Here is a 24,095-nt window from a genome sequence, read left to right as displayed (position 1 = left end):
GAGTGATAAGGGGCCGTGGGCAATGGGATGGTGAAAAACAGGTAAGGTGAAAAGTATCTCCAGAACATTCTGCTGTGTAATATTCAATGTATTCCTCTCACACTTTGGCATCTTTCGGAGAGATGCTAGCAAAGACTTCTAATACTTTCTAAGGGTCTTTGGAAGTCACACTAGTTGTCCGTGAACACTTAAAGGAAAAACGTATTAAATATTTCTTTTAACTTTACAATTTTAACCAATATTCCTTTAGGACTTACAGTGCTATTTTGAGTGCCTGCAACCTAAACTCACTAGGAAAAGAACCCCATCACCATGGGCCTATCACTCTCCCTTAGATGCACTATCTCATGTGATCCTTACAAGTGTGTAGTGCAGAAACAGTGTTACTACAAGTGAAGAAACAAGCTCAGAGATCATATAACATGTGTAAGCTCACATATTAAGTAAATGGTAGAGCCAAGACTCAAACCCAGGTCAGTCCAACTCCAACCCCCACGCTTTTGGTTTCTGTTTTGTTGCCTTTTTAAAAATGATGGTGGAATTCACCATTTTAATCATTTTGAAATGGACAATTTGGTGGCATTTTGTACATTCACACAGTGTGCAAACAATGCCACGATCTAGTTCCAGAATATTTTCACTACCCCAAAAGGAAATCTTGTACCCATTAAACAATATAGACCTCATTCCTTCCTCCCTCCAACCCTGGCAACCACTAATCTGTTTCCTATCTATGGATTTGCCTATACTCGGTATTTCATGTAAATGGAATCATTCAATAAATGACCTTTTGTGTCTGGCTTCTTTCTCTTAGCATAATGCTTTATAGGTTCATTCATGTTGGGGCATGTGTCAGAACAACACTCCTTTTTAACACGAGTAATATTTCACTGTATGTACATACTACATTTTGCTTATCCATTCCTCATTGGATGAACATTTGAGTTGTTTCCACCTTTGGCTATTATGAATAACACTGCTTTGAATATTCACATACAACTTTTTGTTGATCACTTGTTTTCAATCCCTTTGGGAAACCCCCTACTTTAAATCACTGCACTGCCCCAACTCTCCAAAATGGGACCGATTACTATGACAACGCTGTAAAATGTCCAAAGAGGCTCAGAAAGTATGTGTTGATGGGACAGTAACTTAAAGATGACACATTCAAAAAAATGTTCTGAATTCTACCAACTGAAACATTCTCACTTTCACTACTAATTTCTGAAGTTCCCAATTAATTACAGAAGCTCTACCCAACACCAATCTAGCCACTGCTTAAAGTCACCTCATTTTCTTAATTACAAACTCCCCTGTAACAAAATTTCCAAAGCGGAATATCCAAAATGCTAAAATAGTTACATGTACATTGGGATGACATGTCCTATTTTTGAAAACAGAGTGTTTTCATGCGATGTTTCCAGCTAACATCAAAGAGGCTATAGTGGTCAAAAGCTGGAGTGTGAGAAGGTCCCTCCGGAGGACATCAGGGCCTCCAGTGAATCAAGAACTATAGCTGGATGGAAGAAAGGAAGTGACTGAGAGAAACCCCGAGGATTTGTTTTTGTCTTTGGAGGATGGTCTAATGTCTGTTACCTCATCTGTTTCCATGACCGCACATGAAAACATGAAAGTGCAGGGGGTTGAGATGCTACAAGGAGGAATAGCAGGAATTGCCCCCTTTTCCTGGTGATGGATTTGATTTTAACCTGCATATACCACTGAAGGTCCTGAAAACAGGATCTAAGACTTCCAATATCTAGGCTTTTATAGGACTAATTCCTGATGTTACAAACATTCAATCTATTAAGAGCTCCATTCATAAAGCATCCTGAAAATTACTTAAAAGATGGAACTTTCGGTTATTTTCCCCTCTGGTGAAAAGACTGATATCAATTAGCAATTTTTTGTGGCTATTCATAAAATCCCTGTTGTGAGCTTCTGGGGACATTCGCTTGCACAAAACATGAGCAGTGATGGTGTGCAGGACCGTGAGCACCTGAGCATGAATTCCTGGGTAGCCTTCCCACACGCTGCCCCACGGTCACTGCCAGATGTTCTGAGTATCCGCCACTTGACCTCGCTGCACTGTGGCATTCTCTTCCGCAAAATTAAGGGTAAAGCTCTCTAACTCCCAGTACCATTGTGAAAATTAAATTATAAATGTCCTCACTTGCCCCCTTCTTCCACGTTTTCTTCACTGAGTAGCTTCCTAAGATATCACTTTGAGCTCTGCCGAGGCTTTTGCGGTTCTGTAGCAATAACTATTATCCTGGTCAGCACCCCCAAGGACCCCAGACTTAAAAGAAGAAAGGCTGACAGTTTTGCCTTTGTCACGTATCTCCCCTATCCCGCAATATATTGATGCTACCACCTGTCACTACCAACACCAATCAATACTGATATCAAACTGGAGAAACAGAGCGGAGGGCGCATACAGAGATAAATCGGGGGGAAGGCCAGATCACCCTATGCTGTCATCAGCAGACTACAATCTTCTTGCCTCTCTTAATGCATGATAAAAATGCTTCAGCAGCTCATTCATTTGAACGCACATGTCCAGCCTGCATCAGTAGCCAACATCATGCAAAGACCATTGATCTGTCCATTTCCCCTTGGTAAGCCTACATTATGAATGTTTCTCCAGAAGATGATGAAACAGATACGTGTTTTCTGAGCAACGTAACGGGGCAGCTTTAATGAACGATTCTCTTTTTGTTACTATATCACCTGTGCTTTACGTAGTCAATAATAAATCATCATGAAGCAATGAGCATTATTTCAAGCAAAAGCAGAGCTTGGTAAGACCCATGGGCTCTTGGCACCAAGCCCATCCACTTGAAAGCTAAGATGACTGGTGAGAAGAGGCTAGTCATCAAGTTACAAGGCTAAAGGAGAGGCAGGCTGCTGCAATCATCTCTCCGCTGTCAGGCTGGACTCCAACAGGACTATTTCCAGTGCGAGTTAACAGGAAGCAGGAGCATGTGGGCAGCACAGGAGGACAAGGGCACAGCCATCTCTGGATGAACAAGGGCTCTCTTCTTCTATGAAGGTTTTCTTTTATTTCTGTTTCACCCAGTGCCAATAAAGCCCCCTTGAAACCAACTTGAGAGACATCTGCCAGACTCCCTCCTGATGCCTGATGAGACCCAGAAATCCTTGTCGCCAAACTCAGCAGCAGCAGCCACAGGCGCAGAACACTTCTGGACGTTTTGTCAGAAATGTCTGGCACACAGAGGCTGACCCTAGAATTCCATGAGCACAGTCAGTGAAGAATTTGGTTCAAGCAACAGTCCATCCTTACCACAGCCATAAAAACCACATTCTACAAGTGTACATAACCAAAAACATGAAGCAACAAAAAGCTGGGTGTAAAGCTATGGTCTGTACAATCTCAATTTTTAAAATTTCTCTCTTTTTTCACAACATTGGTGTCATGTGGTATAGAGTACACATGCATTTAAAGTGTGCTTATTCCACAATGAATATCACCTCACACATGTTACAATGGCTATCATCAACAAGACAAATAATAACAAGTGTTGGAGAGGCTGTGGAGAAAAAGGAATCCTCATACACTGTTGGTGGGAATGTAGTACAGCCACTTTGGAAAACAGTATGGAGGTTCCTCAAAAAATTAAGAATAGAATTACCATATGACCCAGCAATCCCACTCCTGGGTATCTACCCAAAAAAAAGCTGAAGACATTTATCCGTAAAGAAACATGTGCTCCGATGTTCACTGCAGCTTTAGTTACGGTGGCCAAGACGTGGAAACAACCAAAATGTCCTTCGATAGATGATTGGATAAAGAAGATATGGTATGTACACACAATGGAATACTACTCTGCCATAAGAAAAGATGAAATAATGTCATTTGCAGCAACATGGATGGAACTTGAGATTATTATGCTGAGCAAAATAAGTCCAGAAAAAGTCAAGAGCCATATGATTTCACTGATATGTGGTATATAAAACTGAAAACAACAAAAGAACAAGACAAACGAAGAAACAAAACTCATAGACACAGACAATAGTTTAGTGGTTACCAGAGGGTAAGGGGAGAAGGTGGTGGTATATAAGGGTAAAGGGGAACAAATATATGGTGATGGAAAGAGAACTGACTCTGGGTGGTGAACACACAATGGGATTTATAGATGATGTAATACAGAATTGTACACCTGAAATCTATGTAACGTTACTAACAATTGTCACCCAATAAACGTAAAAAAAAAAAAAAAAAAGTGTGGTTATCCCAAGTTAATGGACTGTAGGTACTTTCAGAAATGAATAGGTATTACATTCATAATTGTAAAGTAACTAATTTTTAAAAGAAAACTTATAGATCAGACTGAAAACATTCATTCCATAACCATTTTCTAAAAACTTACTCTGTTCAAAAATCATCGAAAGGCGGGGGGTGGGGGAAGTATAATATAAAAGAGATCCAGTGGCTTACAGAAAAGAAAAATCCATATAAGGCCACATGCAAGTAAAAAGCCAACTAACTTAGTTGAGATTTTATTCTAAGAAAAATGTAAAGTGCTCAGCTTCCATGATTTTAAACATAGTACCTATCATGTATGGAGAACTTTTCTCAGGCTCTATGCTAAACATTTGGCTTCCATTATCTACTAATATTTCTGATAATCCTTTAAGTGTTTTATAAATTTTACAAATGAGGAAAGTGAAATTTACAAAGGCTGAATGACTTCTCCCTTGCCAAACAACAAGTAATTGGAAGAGCCACATTTTAAACATGAGTCTGTCCATCTTTACCAGCTTTATAAATTTTTTAAAAGGGTACAGAAAACATTCAATAATATAGTAAACAAAAATATAATGTAATTTCATCTTATGAGCACATATAGGAAGCAGTCAGGAATATAATGATAGAGCAGCAGAACGGGAGAGCAGAAAGCATAAAAAAACAGAATTGAGGTGAGTAATACCTAGACATTAGGTCAAATATTAGGGTTAATGACCCAGCAATCCCACTTCCGGGTACTTACCAAATAGAATTGCAATCAAGATCTTGAAAAAAATGTCTATATTCCCATGTTCATTGCAGCACTATTCACAACAGTCAGATGTGGAAACAACCTAAATATCCATCAATGGATAAATTAATAAAGAAAATGTAGTATATATATACAATGGTGTATTAGTCAGCCTTTAAAAACAAGGAAATAAGGGACTTCTACAATATGTAACAACATGGAAGAAACTTGAGCACATTATGCTAACTGAAATAAGCCAGTCACAGAAGAACAAATACTTCATGTTTTACTCCTGTGAAGTATCTAAACTAGTGAAATTCATAGAATCAAGGAGTGGAATGGTAGATGCCAAGGGCTGGGGGAAACGGAAAATGGGGAGTTGCTGATCAATGGGTATAAAGTTTCAGTGAAGCAAGATGAGCACATTCTAGAGATCCGCCAAACACCACTGCGCCTGTAGTGAACTATATTGCATTACACACCTACAAATTTATGAAGAGGATAGGTCTCATGTTGTGTTCTTACCACAATAAGAGAAAAAGAAATGAAAGAATGTAAACTTCTCTTATCTGGGCCTCAGGATCATACTGTGCTACGGAACTATGATTATCTGACAACCCCTGGGCACAGCTCTGATTTCTAAATCTCCAGTCTCGACTGTGGAAGGCACAGCCAGAATAGAAAAGTATCTTTCAACTTCTGTACCCTGCCTGGTGCAATAGCTCCGCAATTACTATTTGCAGTGGCCCCAAAGAAATGAAACCAGCAGCTGAATTCTACCCACTGGCCACAGGTTTTCTCACCTAGAATAGATCATCTTGTCTACAGATATCTCAAATATATTTCCCATGCACTGGACTGGAACAAAGAGTTTAATCAACTTCTTATTTCACAGATGTCAGTAATAGGAGTTAACTATTAAAACCTTGATCATACTCATGAGACAGTCAAATCAGTGGAAAAGATGAGCCTCAGTACTGTAAATGTAACAGATCCCAAATGGAGTCTGTCTACACAACTCAAACAGTGGGCTTAGCAAGTGACCCAGGCCTGAGAACATACTCTGATTTCTCACTTCTCTTCTAGCTCTAAAATTCTGAATCAAAGTTCAAACAAGGCACTAGAAAGGCTGTTTTTTTGTTTTTCACCATTGTCACTGTGAAAATGTCACCAGAGTTTCAAAGAGGGTTTGAACAGAAGGCAAGGTTAATTTCTTTTAAATCTTACTTTACCCAACGGGACTAAGTTCTTCTGAACAGTTTTCTCAAAAAGCCTCACAAGCATTGATATGCAGAGAGCTTTAAGACAAGAGAGAATGTCTTTCTATCTTGGTCTTACTTAAAGCTGGTTCTCTGCACGAACAGAAATCAGGATTTTCAAAAGAATCAACGGATCCATCTCCCCATGGCTGAAGACTAGGCCACAGCTCTGCCTGTGAGGTACCTGAGGGCAAATGCTGTCAAATGGTCTGTTTCCACCTGTGGTCTGGGCACCTCCTTAGCATGCTTGCCTGAGGCCAAAGGAAATATGTGGTACATACCAGGTTTTCTCAGCCTAAACAACGCACGTCCCCATTTGGCCCAAATAGATGTGTAGAGTACTTACTTAGATTCTCTTTTTGCTATCTATTCTAAAGGAAGATTAAAAACATGCAAATATAGCAATAATTTGCCACCCTGAAAAAGACATGAAAATCCGAAGAAAATAAAAATAGATCCCACTTATATCCTATGGAAATACTACATACTGTGCCAATATTGAACTTATTGGCTCAGACTTTAACTGCAGTCTGAAAAGTCAGCATCATTATCTGCATTTTACCAAAGCGGAAGCGGATTCAGAGAGACGTGCCCCAAGACTACACAGTTGGGCAGTGAAAAGGTCAGGATTCAAATTCACATGTGATTAATTCTAAAACCTCTTCCCACCATCCTGAACTGCTTTCGTACTAGCAAAATATTCCTGTATCTCCAACAGCACAGCTCGTCTTTCACCAAGACACCCTTTCTAAAGTACCACGGCCAGCTCCTAGTCCCCTGAAAGCACCATCAGCACCGACCACTGGCACAGGATGTAATACAGGTGCACCATTCGCATCACAAGTAAGTGAAAATACCACCTCAAGGTCATCCGTTGATATACTTGGCTGCTGAGGTGGCTGCCTTCCACTAATTAGAATAAAGCACCTTACATGCTTCCCGGGATGTCTTAACTAAAGAGATCAATCTTTTCTGCCACTAGAATCTGGATAATTTCTAAGTTCTCAAGCACCTGCTCATTATCCCCCGTTCTGTATTGAGAGCATTCTTCTACTGTTACTGAGTCACCTTTGTACCTTCCATTAGGCACTCTCTACTTTCACAGTATGCATCCTCAGACAGTAGGTGCAAAACCCAATGAAAAATAATGATTAAATGAATGTGTATTCTTAAGTTGAACTATGTGAATTTGTTGACATTTGACAATTTTTGATTCACACAAAAAAATGGTACTTTCAAATGGTTCAAAATAAAAGCCAAAAACACAGAAGCTTCTGTAGAGATTAAATTTTCTTTTCCTGTCATGCAACTGTCCTGGTGTAAGTAGCCCAGGATGTTACGGCGGTTCCACAGTGCAAAGGACCCAGGCTCCTTCCATCTCATTTTCCTGCCACACGCGACACATGACATGCCATGATGGCCATCACATAGTCTAAGGTCTCAGCTCCACCTCCCACCATTGTATCCACATTCCAGCCAGCGTGGATGGAGGAGGGGCAGTGGAACGCAAGCCCCTACCCCTAAAGTCAAGACCTAGACATGCTGCCCGAGGTCTCCTGATCATCACCCTGGTCACGGCTTCCTCACACGGCCACATCTAGCTGCAAATGACATTAGGAAATTCTACTGCAGCTGGATAGCCATATGCCCAGCACAATTTAGGGAAGAACTGATCCTAGGGGTACCTGCAACCTCTGCCACATACCAAGAGAACTGTTACACAATGCTACAGAATTTCCATGGCAGATCACATAAAGCTTACTGACTTGAAAGGCACCGGAAAAGCATTTGGAAAGATGATAATGGAGTTATTCAAGGAAGTTTAAATCAGCATTCTTAGCACAGCACATTTCTAAGAAGCAGATACAGAACATGCACAAGTTCACTGGTGGCTTAAGAAAACCCTGCCCTTTGGAGAAAGCTGCCCGTTGTCAGTCTGGTACAGCCCACATGCAGGTTCTGCTCTCTCTTCCCCAGTTTGGGAGATCATATCGAGTGGTGCATCTTTCTCTTACTTTAAGATGAGCTGGAAAGACTTTGTAGGATGTGTATCTTGTACGAAATGAAATAACTTAGCATACTTAAGCATTCTTTATGATTTTTTCAAATCCATTTTTGAGGCACCAAGTTACCAGTGCTTCCTTCCGAGATCCCACAAGACTTTGAATACCATATTTATTAAAGTCGTTTGAGCTGCTGGTATAAAACTACCATGTAACCAAAACCAGGTGATTGTCACATTGGTTTGCCCCACTTTAAGAAAAATCAGTATATAAGATATACCCTCTCCAAAAGTTAAGAAGGTAACTGAGGGTCTCAGTTAATATGATGACACATAAAGCTATGAATGACACATTTTCAGGTACCAGACCACATGGAGGAGCCTCAGCTACTGTATGTGACCTGACATTTTCTCAACTCAACACTTCAGAAAAACATTACCAGAACTGATGAAAAGAACACTGCACTGCAGAGTTTTCAGCGATTTCAGAAAACGTGCACTCTCTGGAATCAGATTTCCAATCAAATCCCAATTCCATACTTAACTGGCTAATCTCAAGAAAATTGCCTATCCTTGTCCTTTCTGCACTTCAGTCTCCTCAGCCACAAACTAGGGACAATAAGAACACCTACTTCATAGGTTTACTATGAGGGTTAAATGAGTTAATATTTGTAAATTGCTCATAATAGTGCCTAACAGATAGCCAGCACACAATTCTTAATGCAAACTAGACTGGGCACAAGAATTAACAGGCTTCAAGTGCAAATTTCCCATAATCTTTCATTTCTCTTTTTAGTATATCAAATATTAAAAAGGGAAATAAAGCATGAAAGCTCCAGATCATAGTCCTGGCTTCCACAGTTGGATAAACATGACCCCTTCATCCATTACAGCCAGGCAGGCAGGCTCTGTGGTGGGAAGATCTAACAGAATGAAAAAGACAGCCTTTATCTCCATGGGGAAGAGAAAAAGAGGTAGAATAGAAGTGTGTTCCAATTTTCCCTTTCCCTCTCTTTGGATTGAGGATAATGTCAAGGTCAAAGGAGAGCTTCAGCCCTTACACCACAGAGCATTCTAGAAAGATCACTTTTCAGGCTGCCCTGCTGACCAACCTAGGGCACAGCTGTTATCACGGTGGCTGCACAATGCAACCACATAAAAGTGACCCTGAAGTTGAGATTTCCCAAGCTGCCCTTGAGACTCATGTGGTGAAGACAGAGTTACTTGGAAGTCCAGCCAGAAAAATTGCCAGATTAAAGGAGGGGATTGGTGGCTGTGGCAGTGACCGTGTGACTCTGTAGCAAGGCCTGGGGCTCAGAGCCCAGTGCCAGTTCATCCAGGAATGTACAGTGCAGGAGAAACCAAGGGGAGGATGAGCCAGTTGGAGCATGCCATGCCACTGGGCCTTGCTTGAGCCCAGGGATGCAGAACTATGTGTACCTGCAGAAAAAGCCACTCTTGTGGGCCAGGGACACTGTTCCCACCTGAAAGAAGGCAGAACATAGCACACCCAAGAACCCTTGCCACCATGAGACTATTTGCACCACAATTCTGCTCTCCCTCATGCCCTATGTACACAGACACCAACTATACATTTCCTCTGCACATGAGTTAAAAACGGTGACCATTCCCCACCATATAATTTAAACACAAAACATTGACAGGTTCTTGAGAAAAGAATGTTCCTATAATTATGTAAAAAGCATAAAGATAAAATCATTCATTCATCAAACAATATGAGTCCTGTGGAGATGCAGCAGTGAATAAATACAACTTAGTTTGCAACATCAAACTTATGAAGATACAGGCTTTTTGAAGATACAGGCTCTCTAAACTATCATAATTGATGATGGGGAGTAAATTTGGCACACCGCTTTGGAAAACTATTTGCACTATCTCCTAAAGCTAAACAATGCCTACCCCCAACAAATCAGTAGTTCTACTCCTACTAGGTACTAACCCAAAAGAAACTAGTATTTTTATCCACCAAAAGACAGGTATAATAATGTGTATAGCAGTTTTTTTTCTTAATTGCCAAATACTAGAAACAAACCAAATGTCTATCAGCCGGAGAATGGATAAATTATGGGATATTGCCCAATGTAACATTATTCATGAATAAAAAAGAATGAACTCATACACTCAGCAACATAGATGAATCTCATCTATAGTATGATGAGGGAAAGAAGATTCAAAAGAGTAAGCACTGTGTAATTCCATTTATACAAGGTTACAGAACAGGTAAAACTAACTATGGGAATAAGATCAGAATAATGTCTACATGGGAGGAGGAAATGAGCAGAAGAAAGGCAATATCCACTTGGAACAGGCATGAGGAAGCCTACTGGATTCTGGAAATGCTCTGTGACTTCATCTGAGTGGTAGTCTCACACACACACCTACACACACATAGATACATGCATACATACATAGATACATGCAAATAGTCTTCCTATCCCATGACCAAAACCTGAACAAACCACACTGGTGCCTGGCTGCCAGCAGTTCTGGTGTCCACGATAACTACATTCTCATTCCTGCTCTTCAAGGAGTTTTGTGGAAACATTTAAACCAAGAGTCCCTTAACTTTAGATTCAGTGTTTAAGCTTTTTAAGATCACAGATCTCTTTAAGAATCTGATAAAAGCTAGGGGACCCAGAAAAAAAAAGCATAAAATTTTGTATATATTTTGATTGTCTTAAGTAATACCTAATAGCTCCTAACAACAGAAATGTACAACTATTACAAGGAATCTGAAATATTTTCTCAAGAATCCAGTCTAACAGAATGCAGGTGTATGTTTATTTACAATAAAGCTAAAGACTAATACAACATAAAGACTAACATATTACTTTGTTTTTAGCTAGAGTTATTTGTAATAAATGCTAATACTATGTATCTCCTACTATGATTTTGCTGTATTCTTAAGAATGGTGGAATTAACTAATTATTACTTAATAAATGAGTCCATTTCATTAAAAAATATATTTTGAAATCTGCAGTAATTACATAGATGAATTTAAAATACAATATAAATGTATTTTTCATTTCTAACTCATTTTTAATCCTATCTGATTTAAAAGACAAGTGCATAAAGCAATAATTACAAGTCTGGATGATAGACATACAATATATAAAGATATAATTTGTGTGACAATCACAGCACAAAGATGGAGAGAGGAAATGGAACTCTATAGAAACAAAGGTTTGTTTACTATTGAAATCAAGTTACCATTAAAATATAAAACAGATTGTGAAAAATTAAGATGTTAATTGTAGTCCCAGGGAAACCAATAAGAAAGTAATTAAATAATATAGTAAAATAAATAACAAGGGAATTAAAATGGCATACTATAAAATATCTACTTAACACAAAGACAGTAATAATGAGGAATAGAGGAACAAAACTGGTAGACATAAATCATACTTTATCAGTAACTACATTAAACTTAAATAGATTAAACACTCCAATTAAAAGAAAGAAATTGGCAGAATAGTTTTTTTTAAAAGATCAAACTATCTACTGTCTACAGAATTTAGATTCACAGAGAATGAAAAATATATACCATGAAAACAGTAAGCAAAAGATAGCTGGAGTGGCTATACAAATATCAGACAAAACAGACTTTAAGACAAAAATTGCTATTAGACATAAAGAACATTTTTAAATGACAAAAAAGTCAATTCACAAAGAAGATATAACAGACAGAAGCATTTATACACCTAATAAAGGTACATCAAAAACATGAAGCAAAAACTGACAGAATTGAAGAATAGACAATTCAACAATAACTGAAGACTCTAAAACCTTACTTTCGATAATGAATAGACAATAATGAATAGACTGATACTCTAGTTAGACAGAAGATCAATAAGAAAATAGAATACTTGAGCACTATAAACCAGGTAGTCCTAACACACATCTATAGAACACTCCACTCAACAACAGCAGAATACAGTTCTTCTCAAGTGTACATGGAACATCCTCCAAAGTACACCATATGGTAGACTATAAAACCTCAATAAATTAAAAAGATTGAAGTCACATAAACTATATTATCTAACTATGATTTAATGGAATTAGAAGTCACAAACAGGGGAAGTTAATAAATATATGGAAATAAAACAACATACTCCAAGGGATCAAAGAAATCGTAAGGAAAACTGGAATATACTTTGAGATAAAGAAAATATTTATGAGATTCAACTACAGCAATGAGAAATGAGAAATTTGGAGCTGTAATCACCTATATTAAAAAAGATGTCAAATCAATAATCTAACCTTCCATGCTAACACTAAGTACAAACTAAAACCAAAGCAAACAGAAAGAACTAAAAATAAAGATTAGAGTGGAAATAAATGGAATAGAAAACATTAGAGAAAATAAGTGAAACCAAAAGTTGGTTCTTTCAAGAGATTAACAAAATTGACAAGCCTTTAGCTAGACTGACCGAGAAATAAAGCGAAGACTGAAATTAGTAAAATCAGGAATGAAACAGGTGACATTACCACCAACCTTACAGCAATACAAACGAATACTCCTATACAAAGGCATACTATGAACAATTGTATGCCAGCAAATTGGATAAAGTAGATAAAATGGAAAATTCCTAGAAAGACACAAACTACCAAAACTGACTCAAAATGACACAGAAAATCTGCATAGATCTAAAACAAGAGATTTTATTAGCAAACAAAAACCCAAATAAAAACCCAAGCCTAGATGGCTTCACTGGTGAATTCTACCAATATTAAAAGAATGAACACCAACCCTTCACAAACTCTTCCAAAATAAAGAAAAAGAGCATGACTTCCCAATTCATATTTTGAGGCCATTATTACTCAGATACAAAAACCAGACAAAGACATCCCAAGAAAACTACAAAACAATATTCATTAAGAATAAAGACACATAAACCTTCAACAAAATACTTTAAAAAAAAAAATTAAACTTAGAATCTAAAGGTCTAGTTCCTAGAAAATGGGGCTGCTTCCACAGGAGACCAAAATCATCCTTTAAGTTTTGACCACATTCCCTACTAGGCACTTAAGCAATCTCATTACTATTCACCCCATAATAAAGCAGGCGAAATCAATGTAATTATAAATAAATCTAGCAAACTCACCCCGTCTCCTGCCACCTACCAAAACTGTGTAGCAGATTTTTAAGGCGAGTCTTTCTACCTTTGTGATTGATGTGTTAACCAGCATTACTCTAAAATCAGGTTTTTTAGAGAAATCAGATTACATAAAACACAACTTTCCATGCTATACAATATTCCTAATAAAGAAGCCATTTGGCTCTTAATGAAATATCTCCATTTGGCTGCCAAAAAACCAGCTGATTTCTTTGAAATTTCAGTAGGCTATTCTAAGCATAAGAGTATTTTTTAAGCATTCCATAAGGGCACTGTTCTCACCTTCCTCCCTTTACCACACTGTAGATAAATTTATAGTTTTGAGTGGTAGAAAGTCTTACTTTTGATATTATAGCCCTTTTGATATTATAGCCCTGAGGACTTAGCAACTCAGAACCACCACAAATCTCAATGAAACCCCCTTCTCTGAAGCAGTGTGGTTTACAGACCTCATTAAGCCTTTGAATTACCAGAGGAACTTATTAAAATGCATATTCCCAAGTCTTCCTTAACTTATTCTGGTATGTTTGTAACTGGGCCCAGGAATCTGCATTTTGACTCACCTGCTCCCCAAATATTCCTAACTACACTTTAAGAAAACACAGTCTTGAAGGTACTTAATTTCTAGATTCATCTTCTATGCTTAACAGGAACCGGTATGGGCCAATATAGGTCCCCAGGAGAACCCTCTCGTGTCTGATGTCCCAACCCATTGTTTCAGAATGCTAGTGGGCCTCTTGATCACAAGCATTTCCTAGAGAGGTGGGAAGGAAAGTCTCGACATCGTGTTCCTAGAGACTCAGGGAAGAACCTACTAAACAGCAAGCAGGAATATTTTACTATAGAAATAATGTGGGTTAAAGAGGCAGGATTTCTTGCACAGCTGTCTCAAGTATTGAGGAATTACAGAGTGTGTAAAAGATATCACATTTCTGGGTTGTGCTACCAAAAATGGGAGATCCTTCTAAGGCCCATCTATGCTATTCAACTGTTAGTAACTAATACTAAGCAGAAGAAGAGACTGTCCGCTACAAAAGATTCTCTGCCAAACTGAAGATTATTTCCAAGTTGCAAATCACTTTAAACAGGTTATTTCTAAATTAAAAACCGCTGCCTACAAAATAAGCAAGTACATGACTACATCGTAATTAAGTTGGTGCTAGCCTTAACCCTCCTCTTTCTCTCTCTCTCTCTCTCTCTCTCTCTCTCTCTCTCTCTCTCTCTCTCTCTCTCTCTCACACACACACACACACACACACACACACATCCTTAGATGGACTGAATGGCCCAAAAGAAAGTCAACTTACAAGGAAAGGATACCAGAGGTCCTTTATGGTAGTGTTTTTAAAATTACAGGATTGAAATCTATTTAGTATGTATACATGAGCTTTCCGAAAGTGGAATAGAGTGGAATGGAATGCATAATTCTAGGTATAGTGTTTGGTAAAATCTTTTCTAACATAGGAATCCTGGCACCATAGGAAATTTTGGAGAGGGGGAAGCTATCTGTGTATATGTACAAGTATGGAAACAATAACACCATTAATAAATAGCTCACACATTTGGAGTTTTGGCATACTGTGGCATGGAGTAACCACAACTGAAAATAGTCCTGGAGCGAGAGGCTTCTTGCTTCTGCCTTAACCATGAGAACCATCAGTGAGGGCACTGTGTTTGGTGTTCACGACAGAATGCCATCTGAATGCTGGACTCTCTTTTGGGACCCTTTTCCATGAGCCACAGTGAAAACCACTGACTCAAGGGAAACTCGCCCATGGGGTTTCTGAATATATCATAAGACAGGGACTCGAAGGAGGAGTAAGAGATGCTCATGATACATTGGATGGGGTGTCAAAATCATTTAATTGAATATTCAAATAAATGGGACATAATTTTGTACCCCAAAGTGGGTATGAAAATGGGCCATATTGCTCATACAAGTATTTCAGATTTTAAGTTGTACTGTCCCCAGACAATACGACTTTTAAAGTACGACTTACGAATCACACACATTGTGCTATACTATAAAGAAGAAAAATAACTTTTATGAATGTTAACATCTGAGTTCCCACAGTTCGGATTCCATATTGTATTCACTGCTGGAGAAAAAAAAAGGATGTATGGGCATGTGTGTGTTTGAGTGTAATAAAAATTTTGAAGAAGGAACCTTAGTCTGTCAAGAATGTCCTCATAAGTGTTAGGTTTTATTTTGGCAGTTTCTAATATAGCTGAAGAAAATGATCTTAGTGGAAGAGAAAGTATAAGCTTTTACAATTTAGAAGCAGGCAACAAGGGAAGTCTTCAGATGCTCTCAAAAGAGGAAACCCTGGATATGCCTCAGAGACTCTGTCTCCAAACTGTCCTTTGATGTAAATGCAGTTATATAAGGTACTCTTGTACTGACAAGGCCTTGGGCCCCATGTAAAGAATCTCCTGGACACAGCAGGGTCTTCCTCCTCCCATGATATTTACATAAATACACAAACACATACGCACACACACACGTACACATAAGTACCAGCCACGTTTCTTTTTGAGAACAAACATAAATATAAACATCAGCCAGGCAACAACAACAACAACAAAAAGTCTTATAATTAAGTGTAAGGAAGGAGACTACATTGTTTTTCTTGCCATATTACACAATCAATATTGGGTTGAACCACATGACTCTACTAACATTTGACTGTTTGACTTACAGAAATGACAGTTCAGCAAAGTTCAACCTAATATTGATGGAATCTGGACCATGTACCAAGGATAATTATATTTAATGTACTACCTTTACAAAATGATAGTGAAAATAACAATGCTACAGTGAGTCTTATGATAATTTCACAAAAGTTATAGAAAGAATAATGAGGAAGGATGCCTTAAGACAATGTGCTTGCAGGGGTGGGATATAAACAAGCAAGAGTAGGAAGTCAAATCAATATATTATCACTGAATACATACAATTCAGAAGATATTTCATCCTTGTTCTGAAGCACCTACAATTTAGTTGGGAAGATATAATGAAGAAAATTGTACCTAAGCCTACTATTTAATAATCACTTGGGGCAGATATACTGGCACAAAGAATATCAAACGGACATGTCCTTAGAATTTAAATAGTTTAACTCCTTTATAAAAACAAAAGCCAAAAAACTGATGCTTAAAGATGTTAGAACTATTAACATACCAAAGGTTTCCCTGTTCACTAGTCATATTAAGAAATGTTTAAATGTCAAAAAATGTTTAAAGTGCTCCATCGATTTAAATATTGCATAGAGGTCAAGGAGGGTTAAGATCAAATAAACACCACTGGATTTCACAAATAGAAGATGGACAAAAAAATAATAATAAATCCCAGAGGGATTAAACATTTAAGTAAAAAGGCTCTGGATAAGCAGACTGATTGCATGTGTTTATTTCCATCTCTTCTCAAAATTCAACTTCAATGACAGTAAAGAAATAAAAAAGGCATAAACAGAAGGACAAAAAGAGGAGAGGCATCATTAGTAGATGAGAGAGTTTAATACATTTTACAGAAACATAAAAGAGCACAAAGAATGAAAACAACTCAGCAGAACAGAGAACGCATCAAAACAAAAGCGCCTGTACAGGGCAATAAATGAAGCAGCCGTCAACTCTCACAACAGTCACACACACAAACACACTCAGGTTGAGGAGCTGGTTCCACCAAGTACTCCAGAATGTGAGGATAAATTACAACACTGACAATAGGGTACTAGCTGAAAACCTGGGGATATAAAATTGAAGGGCCTTCAAGTCCCTTCCTCGATGCCAACATTGGCAAGGGAAGACCTTAAAAAACAGCTATATAGCAAACCTAGGAAAGAATCAGCCCAGATTATAGCCAAAAGTCAGAGAATTCAAAAAGTGGGGGCAGGGGTGGTAGGGAGTTCATTAGTTGAAAAAAACAGAACAATCACATTATCTGATGCATTGAACCTTTCATAATAATATTGAGAGGCACTTGACAGATCTGAGGAAGCACAAACAATTCTAAATAGTTCACATTAAAATAGCAATGAAAAAAAGGCAATTAAAAACTCCAGGGAAAACAAAAAACTTTATGTAAAACAATCTCAGATAAGACTTCATAAAAATTTAAAACTTCAGCTCATCAAAGGATACCATTAAGAGAGTGAAAAAGCAAGCCTCTTTCTGAGAAAAAATGTTTACAAAATATCTATGTGATAAAGGATTCATATCTGAAATATATAAAGAACTTCTAATAAAGAAATAACAAACAACCCAAATAAAAAACAGGCAAAAGACTTAACAGACACTTCACAAAATACTAACTACCAATACATGAAAGGATGCTTATCAGGGAAATGACAGTAAAATTGGGTATCTGGTATGATAGAAATGTTCTATACTTTGACCTGGGTGGTAGCTATACAGATAACTACATACATAAAAATTCACCAAGCTGAATACTTAAGAATTATATACTTTATTCAATAAAAATTATACTTTCATTTTTAAAAACATAATCCTCAGCAATAAATATTTTTTTGCTATATGATTAAAGGATGTGGAATTAGAGGGATGAATATAAGAGAGCTAAATTACCTAATCTTTACCAAACATGAAAGGATAGACCCAGAAGTAGTTACATAAGCATATTTTTGAGAAATCTTATGGTTAGTAAGCACTGCCCCTGGGAAACAATACTGGAGGTTGAGGAGAGGGAGGATAGGGGGCTGCTATTTTTCATAACCAGCCTCTTAATAATATTTGATTTTTTAAACTATGCATATATTAATTTGATGGGAAATAAAATAATTTAATGTTTAAAGAAATTTTAAATCCTAAATTATTAAATATGTGATTATTTATCACATACTTATCACATATCACAAGGTGTCTCTAAATATGCCTCAGTGACACCTTTCATTCTCCCAGTTCACCATCCATTCCTCCTTCTGTATTCTAATTTTCCTTCCCCTTACCATTATCAGTCCATATGGTATAGAAGGAATTTCTCCATCCCAGCTTCAATAGTTGCTTGTGATTTAAGACCATATCCAACCTGTGGTCCTGGCCCTTGTCCAGAGAGATTTTTTTTTTTCTTCCAGGAGGCACAAGGCCCAATTTGGGCCAATGAGGGCTATACTGAGGAGTACTCTGTATAGACATTCTGGTACTTAGAACTGCTGGCAGCCATCTTGCCATCAAGAGAGAAGAACTAGCCCAACAATGAGGCTGACAGGATGGAGAGCGGAGATGAGAGATGGGAGAAGGCACCTGAGCACTGACATCTGTGACTGAGCCCCTGGTTCCATGCAGGCCTGAAGTGTGTTGACCCTTGCCTTTTCATAATTATAAGAGGCCATATTGTGTAATGGAATCCAAGCACTGGAATGCTCGGGTTCATACTCTGGCTTTACTACTTACTGAGTGACCTTGGGCATATTAATTACTTAATCTCTTCCTCATCTATAAAATGGGATGGTAATAGTACCTACCTCATAGGATCAAATGAGTTAATATACATATATAATATACATGCATACATATGCATCTATTTCATAGATGCATTTGTACAAGAATATATGTATATAGAATGCAAATGTATATTTATATAAAACCTCATTCAAAGTTATATGTACAAAACCATATTTTTATTTATTTTAAATTGTTTTCCTTATGCGAGTTTGAATTGAATTTTCTGATACTTACAAGTGGCAGGATTCTAATTCAACACACAGAAGAGAAACCATACAAAACCATTTCATAGATTTAAGCAAATATACATAAAACATAAACATTCTCTATACCCAAAAAATATCATCAAAAACATTAAAAAGTAAAAAGGAAAGGAAGAAAGACTGTTTGCAACCTTTAGGATATGGTTCTACCCTTACAAATAACAAGATGGATGCTACACAAAATGTGCAAACACATAAACATACAATAGGAAAATGAAAGACAAATGTCAAATGGAATACAAGAAATAATGTTCAGTTTTAAAATTCAAAACAAATGAAATAAACAGAAACTAATTTTTCTAATGACATAGCTGAAGATTGTTTTAACTTTTATTATCAGGTGTTGGCAAGTGGCTCAGTGACTGTGGATGAGAATGTAAATTAATACCACCCTTCTGAAAGGCAATCTATCTATAATAAAGATAAGCATACCTTTGAAACAATAATTCTTCTTCCAGGCATTTATCTAAGGAGATACTTAAGGGTATTTGCCAATATTTTTCCTTCAAAGTTTCTCACTGATTTGTAATTATAACCAGGAACGTTGAAAACTATCCAAAATATAGGGGATTCGTTAAAATCCATACATTCCAATACTATTCATTTAAAATGTTGGTAGACAACATACATGTATTGAAGAATGTTCATAATTATTAAATGAAATAAACAGATTACAAAACCATATCTATATCTATATAGTATTCCCCTCTAATCAACATGGGAGATACTTTCCAGGGCCCCCAGTGGATGCCTGAAACCACGGATAGTACCAAACCCTGCATGTACCATGCTTTTTTCTATACATACATACCTATGATAATATTTAATACGTTAGGCACAGTAAGAGATTAATAATAACTAATAAGAAACTAGAATTATAACAATACATCATAATAAAAGTTATGTGAATGTGGTATCTCTCAAAATCTCTTCTTATACTGTACTCACCCCTTCTCTTCTTATGATGTGAGATGATGCAATGCTTATATGATGAGATGAAGTGAGGTGAATGACATAGATGTTGTGACACAGTGTTAAGGCTTGGCTTCTCCTGACCTTCTGACGACAACGGTTATTTGAACACAAGGCCTGCACTCCCATAACAGCTGAGAGGGTTACTAAGTGAATAACGGGTGGGGAAGTGGACACACATGGAGGTGCTGGACAAAGGGATGATTCACATCAAGGATGGGACAGAGTGGGACGGTGAGATGTCACACTATACCCAGAGTGGCATGCAATATAAAACTTACAAATTGTTTATTTCTGGAATTTTCCATTTGATACTATCAGCATGCAGTTGACTGTGGGTAACTGAAATCATGGAAAGCCAAACCGAGGATAAGGGGGGACTACTGTCGTATGAGCCTATATTTCAGTTGTACTCATGTAAATATACACATACAGGAAAAGATCTATAAGGTACACATCAAATAATAGTGAAATCTCTGGGTGGTGAAATTATGAGTGACCTAATTTGTTGGAGTTGTTTTTAGCTTACATGTATATTTCATTCTGTCTCCAATGAACCCTTATTGACTTGCAGTAAGAACGAAAAATGTATTTTAACTTTATAAAAAACTGTAGATTACCTCTCAGAGTAGTTTCAGTCACGCATGTGGAGCCAAAATGCATGCAAGCTGTTAAGTGGAGCACAGATGAGAAAGGGAGTGCAGACAATCCAATTAAAGAGAGTGGACTCTCTTTTGGAAAGATTTGGTTGTAAAAACAAGCAAAGGGTCTTGAGAACATATGCAGTATATAGTTATTGCAATGGAGCATGTGCATTGGGAAAGAGGAAGAGACCAAAGATGCAAAATGAAGGCGTCATGGGGGGAGATGTGTAATGAAGCCTGCAGCACCTGAAGCCTGCTTTCCATTCTCTAGGAGCTTCCAGTGGGCTTGGCTGGGCTACCTTACCTGGATTTCCCCCCTCCCTGTGCTGCACAGGCTGGGGAAGGCCACAGAACTTACCCAGAGGCAAAACCCATACTCTCAGCCTCTTGGTGTCTTAACCTCCTCAACCAGGTGCAACAGGCACTTTTCATCAGCAACTTTCCCCAGGGAAGAAAACAGGACACTTGAAGCCCTGCCCAAGGCTCGTGGTCGACCCCCATTCCCATAGAAGAGTGATCACCATCCACAACTGCAATCATAACACACACTTGACCTTAATAATGAGAAAGTGAGTTTTCACCATTTTGTGAGGGCTTAAATACTATGTAACACAGATTACATTGTCTTTTCATTTATTTTTGGCATAGTAACAGCTGGTGACCTAGATTAAGAAATAATATGTGAAAAGGCACAATATATCACTAAATTCCTTCACAGATGGAAAGTGGATTCAATGAAAAGCTTCAGACCAAAGATTCCAGCAATTACTTGGCAGAGACGGGAGTACCTACAAGTGGGTAAAATGAGGTATGTATGAAAAAAATTTTGACAACACCTAGCTCAGATCCCACTAGATCCTGGCTACTTTATGGACAAGTAACCAGGGGCTGGCAAGGGGCAGGAAGCCTTGCTAATTGAGCTTGCTGAAGGAGCGGCAGGAGAGGGTCAGGTTAGTTCAGGATGAGCCTGAGGAGATATTAAAAGAAATACAATCCTCTTACTGCTTTGAGAATGTGCATGAGTGGAGGGCCTCCGGGCCGTGACAGGAAAAGGGACCAGTGCCCCATTCTGCTCAGTTCCTAGGACCAGCGGGAAGTGGATGGCAGCCTCGGCCTGGATCTGAAGAGGAAAATTCACTGCCACAGTGAGCAACGCGGCAAATCTGACTTCCACTAAAACAGGATAACGCTAAACACCCAGTAACCCAGGGATGGAAATCCTTCCACGTGAGAGAACACAGTTCGACTGATATACACCATCAAGCTCATTAGCTGGTATTAATTTTCAAGTTCAAGCTGCCGTATGAATGCCCTTTGCTCAGAACACAAATGAGGACGTCGGTGCGGGCAAGGGCTTGATGACAAGCAGTCACAGGGCAGCCAGCCCAGCCCAGGGCCCGGTACAATACCTCTCCCACCTCTCGGGTATGGACCTGGGGTCCGCTGGTGCATAGCTCTGGGTGAGACAAATAAATTACTGCGGCCAGTTGGCTTGTAAAACAACAGGGAACCCGCCCGTGCAATATGAATTTTTTAATGGAATAAAACGCTCTCCTTTATGCACAAATGTCCAGAGAAGATTTTAGGGTCAGGACATTTTTGACCTTCCAGAGAAGGACACTGGCGTCAAAAGGGTCACACAGAGAGGGAGACCAAAAAAAAGTGTGTATTTAGATCTCTCTTTTGAACTCCAGGATTCCCCAGCGCCGTATTAAAACGATTGTATTTTTCTCGATCACAACACAGACGCTGGGGGTATCTTCTGCGCTAACCTGTTCGTTTCTGCCGCACTCCGTAGCCCCAAACACCCGCCCCCGGAGGAGAGACACTGCCGCAATCTCCCGCCCCGACCTGCGGGCGCGTCCCCACCAGCTGCCTGCCGGCAAGTGGGGAGCGGGCGCCCGGAGGGAGATGCGCTCGGCTCGGGGGCAGCAGGCAGCCCTCCCGCCGCACCTGCGGCCGCTCGTGCCGCGCGCCGGCCCGAAGAGTCGGCAGAGCTGCCAGCCGCGCTGGGGGCGAGGGAGCGGGAGGCTCAGCAGACCGTGCGCCTCCGGGACCGGGTCCGCGCGGCCCTGGCATCCCGCCTCCCGGCCCGGTGCCGCCTCGCTGCAGTCGCCGCGGCCGAGGGCACGGAGTCCCCGCGACCCCGGCCCCGCACCGCTGCCACCCGGCCTCCTTCGCTCCCCTGGCCCGCTGCCCTCGCCGCCTGCCCCATCGCCCGCTCCTGACCTTTTCCTGCGCTCGGTTGAGTCGTTTCTGGACGTTCTTGGCGAAGATGCCCGTCTTGATGTCGGCCATGGCTGCGGGTCCGCGGAGGCTGCGAGCAGCAGAGCGCGCGTGGGGCCGGCGGCGGCTGGGAGGAGGAGGACCTGGAGAGGAGGAGCGGGAGGAGCGGGAGAGGAGCGGCGGGAGAGGAGAGGAGGCGCGGGGAGGCGGCGAGCAGCCGCCAGCGCCGGGAGCCGGGAGGGAGGGGCGCGGCCCGGAACCTGCTTAAAGCGACAGAGCGGAGGCGGGACGCGCCGGGGCTGGCGGCGACGCGGAGCGGGGTGGGGAGGAAAAGAGAGGGAAGGAGCTAGAAGTCAGAATGCCCAGGTAGTGCCCACAGTGATGGAGCAGAAGGCCAGGAGGAGAAAGGGAAGCAGCAGATCCAGAACCTGGAGGCAGCCGGGGTTCTTTTAAGGTGGAGTGTGTGTAGGGGGAGGTTGAGAAAGGGCCAGATTTTTTTCGCCAAAAAAAAGTGGGGGGAGGAGAGAAGAGGGAAAGGAATGCCCGAGGGATGTGGAAACCAGCGAGATTGGAGCTGCTCTCAAGTGAAGGGGCAGGGCTGGTCTTGCATGAGTGCCAGCTGGACCACCCTGGCCAGAGAGTGTACCCTTCGCCAGCCGTGTGGTCGAGAACTGCTGGGCCTCTCTCTGCCCTCGGGAGGCTCACAGCCCAGGAGAGAAACTGACTGGAAAATCAAGACTGTGCAGGAGTCAGAGTGGCAGTAGAGAGAGGAGGGAAGGACCAATCCTGGCATTTGTTTAAACTTTAAGACAAGGCTTGGCGCTTGGGTGGAAAGGTTCCATGTGGAGAAGGGTCGACTCCTTTAAGCCAGGTGCTGAGCTTTGGTCGTTGCTGTAATTCCTGCCCTGAGCAGAGGCCCTGGAATAGGTAGGTGCTCATTCCCCAAGAAGCGTTGCATGGAAGGGAAGTCAGGTCCTTTGTTGCTTCACATCAGTATGTGACCGGGGCCTCTTAATCTGTTACTTCTTGCAAACTTACTGGCAACCTAAATAGGGATGCAGCATCTTCAGTACTCTTAGCACAAGTAAGAATAGGGATAAACGTGTCCTACAGCTACCGGGAGCTCTTGA

At 40.0% G+C, this 24,095-nt stretch overlaps 1 protein-coding gene across 4 annotated transcripts in view; it reads right to left on the bottom strand.

Moving 5' to 3' along the window:
• Positions 1–23,212, bottom strand: part of AMPH (amphiphysin) — a 223,882-nt gene extending 200,670 nt beyond the window's left edge. The window contains exon 1 of one of the 4 annotated variants that reach the window (XM_019710240.2): positions 22,969–23,212. In XM_019710240.2, coding sequence (XP_019565799.2) covers positions 22,969–23,037 — 69 coding nt within the window. In that variant the 5' untranslated portion in view covers positions 23,038–23,212. The remainder of the gene's footprint in view (positions 1–22,968) is intronic. The other 3 variants (XM_019710241.2, XM_074340534.1, XM_074340533.1) reach the window with 3 other exon arrangements.
• Between the last annotated feature and the right edge of the window lie 883 nt (positions 23,213–24,095).

This window comes from Rhinolophus sinicus, linkage group LG09 (genome assembly GCF_036562045.2).
Source record: "Rhinolophus sinicus isolate RSC01 linkage group LG09, ASM3656204v1, whole genome shotgun sequence".
NCBI classification, from domain to species: domain Eukaryota; kingdom Metazoa; phylum Chordata; class Mammalia; order Chiroptera; family Rhinolophidae; genus Rhinolophus; species Rhinolophus sinicus.
The sequence above is the reverse complement of the archived record's forward strand: the minus strand, read 5'-3'. Positions and strand labels throughout refer to the sequence as shown.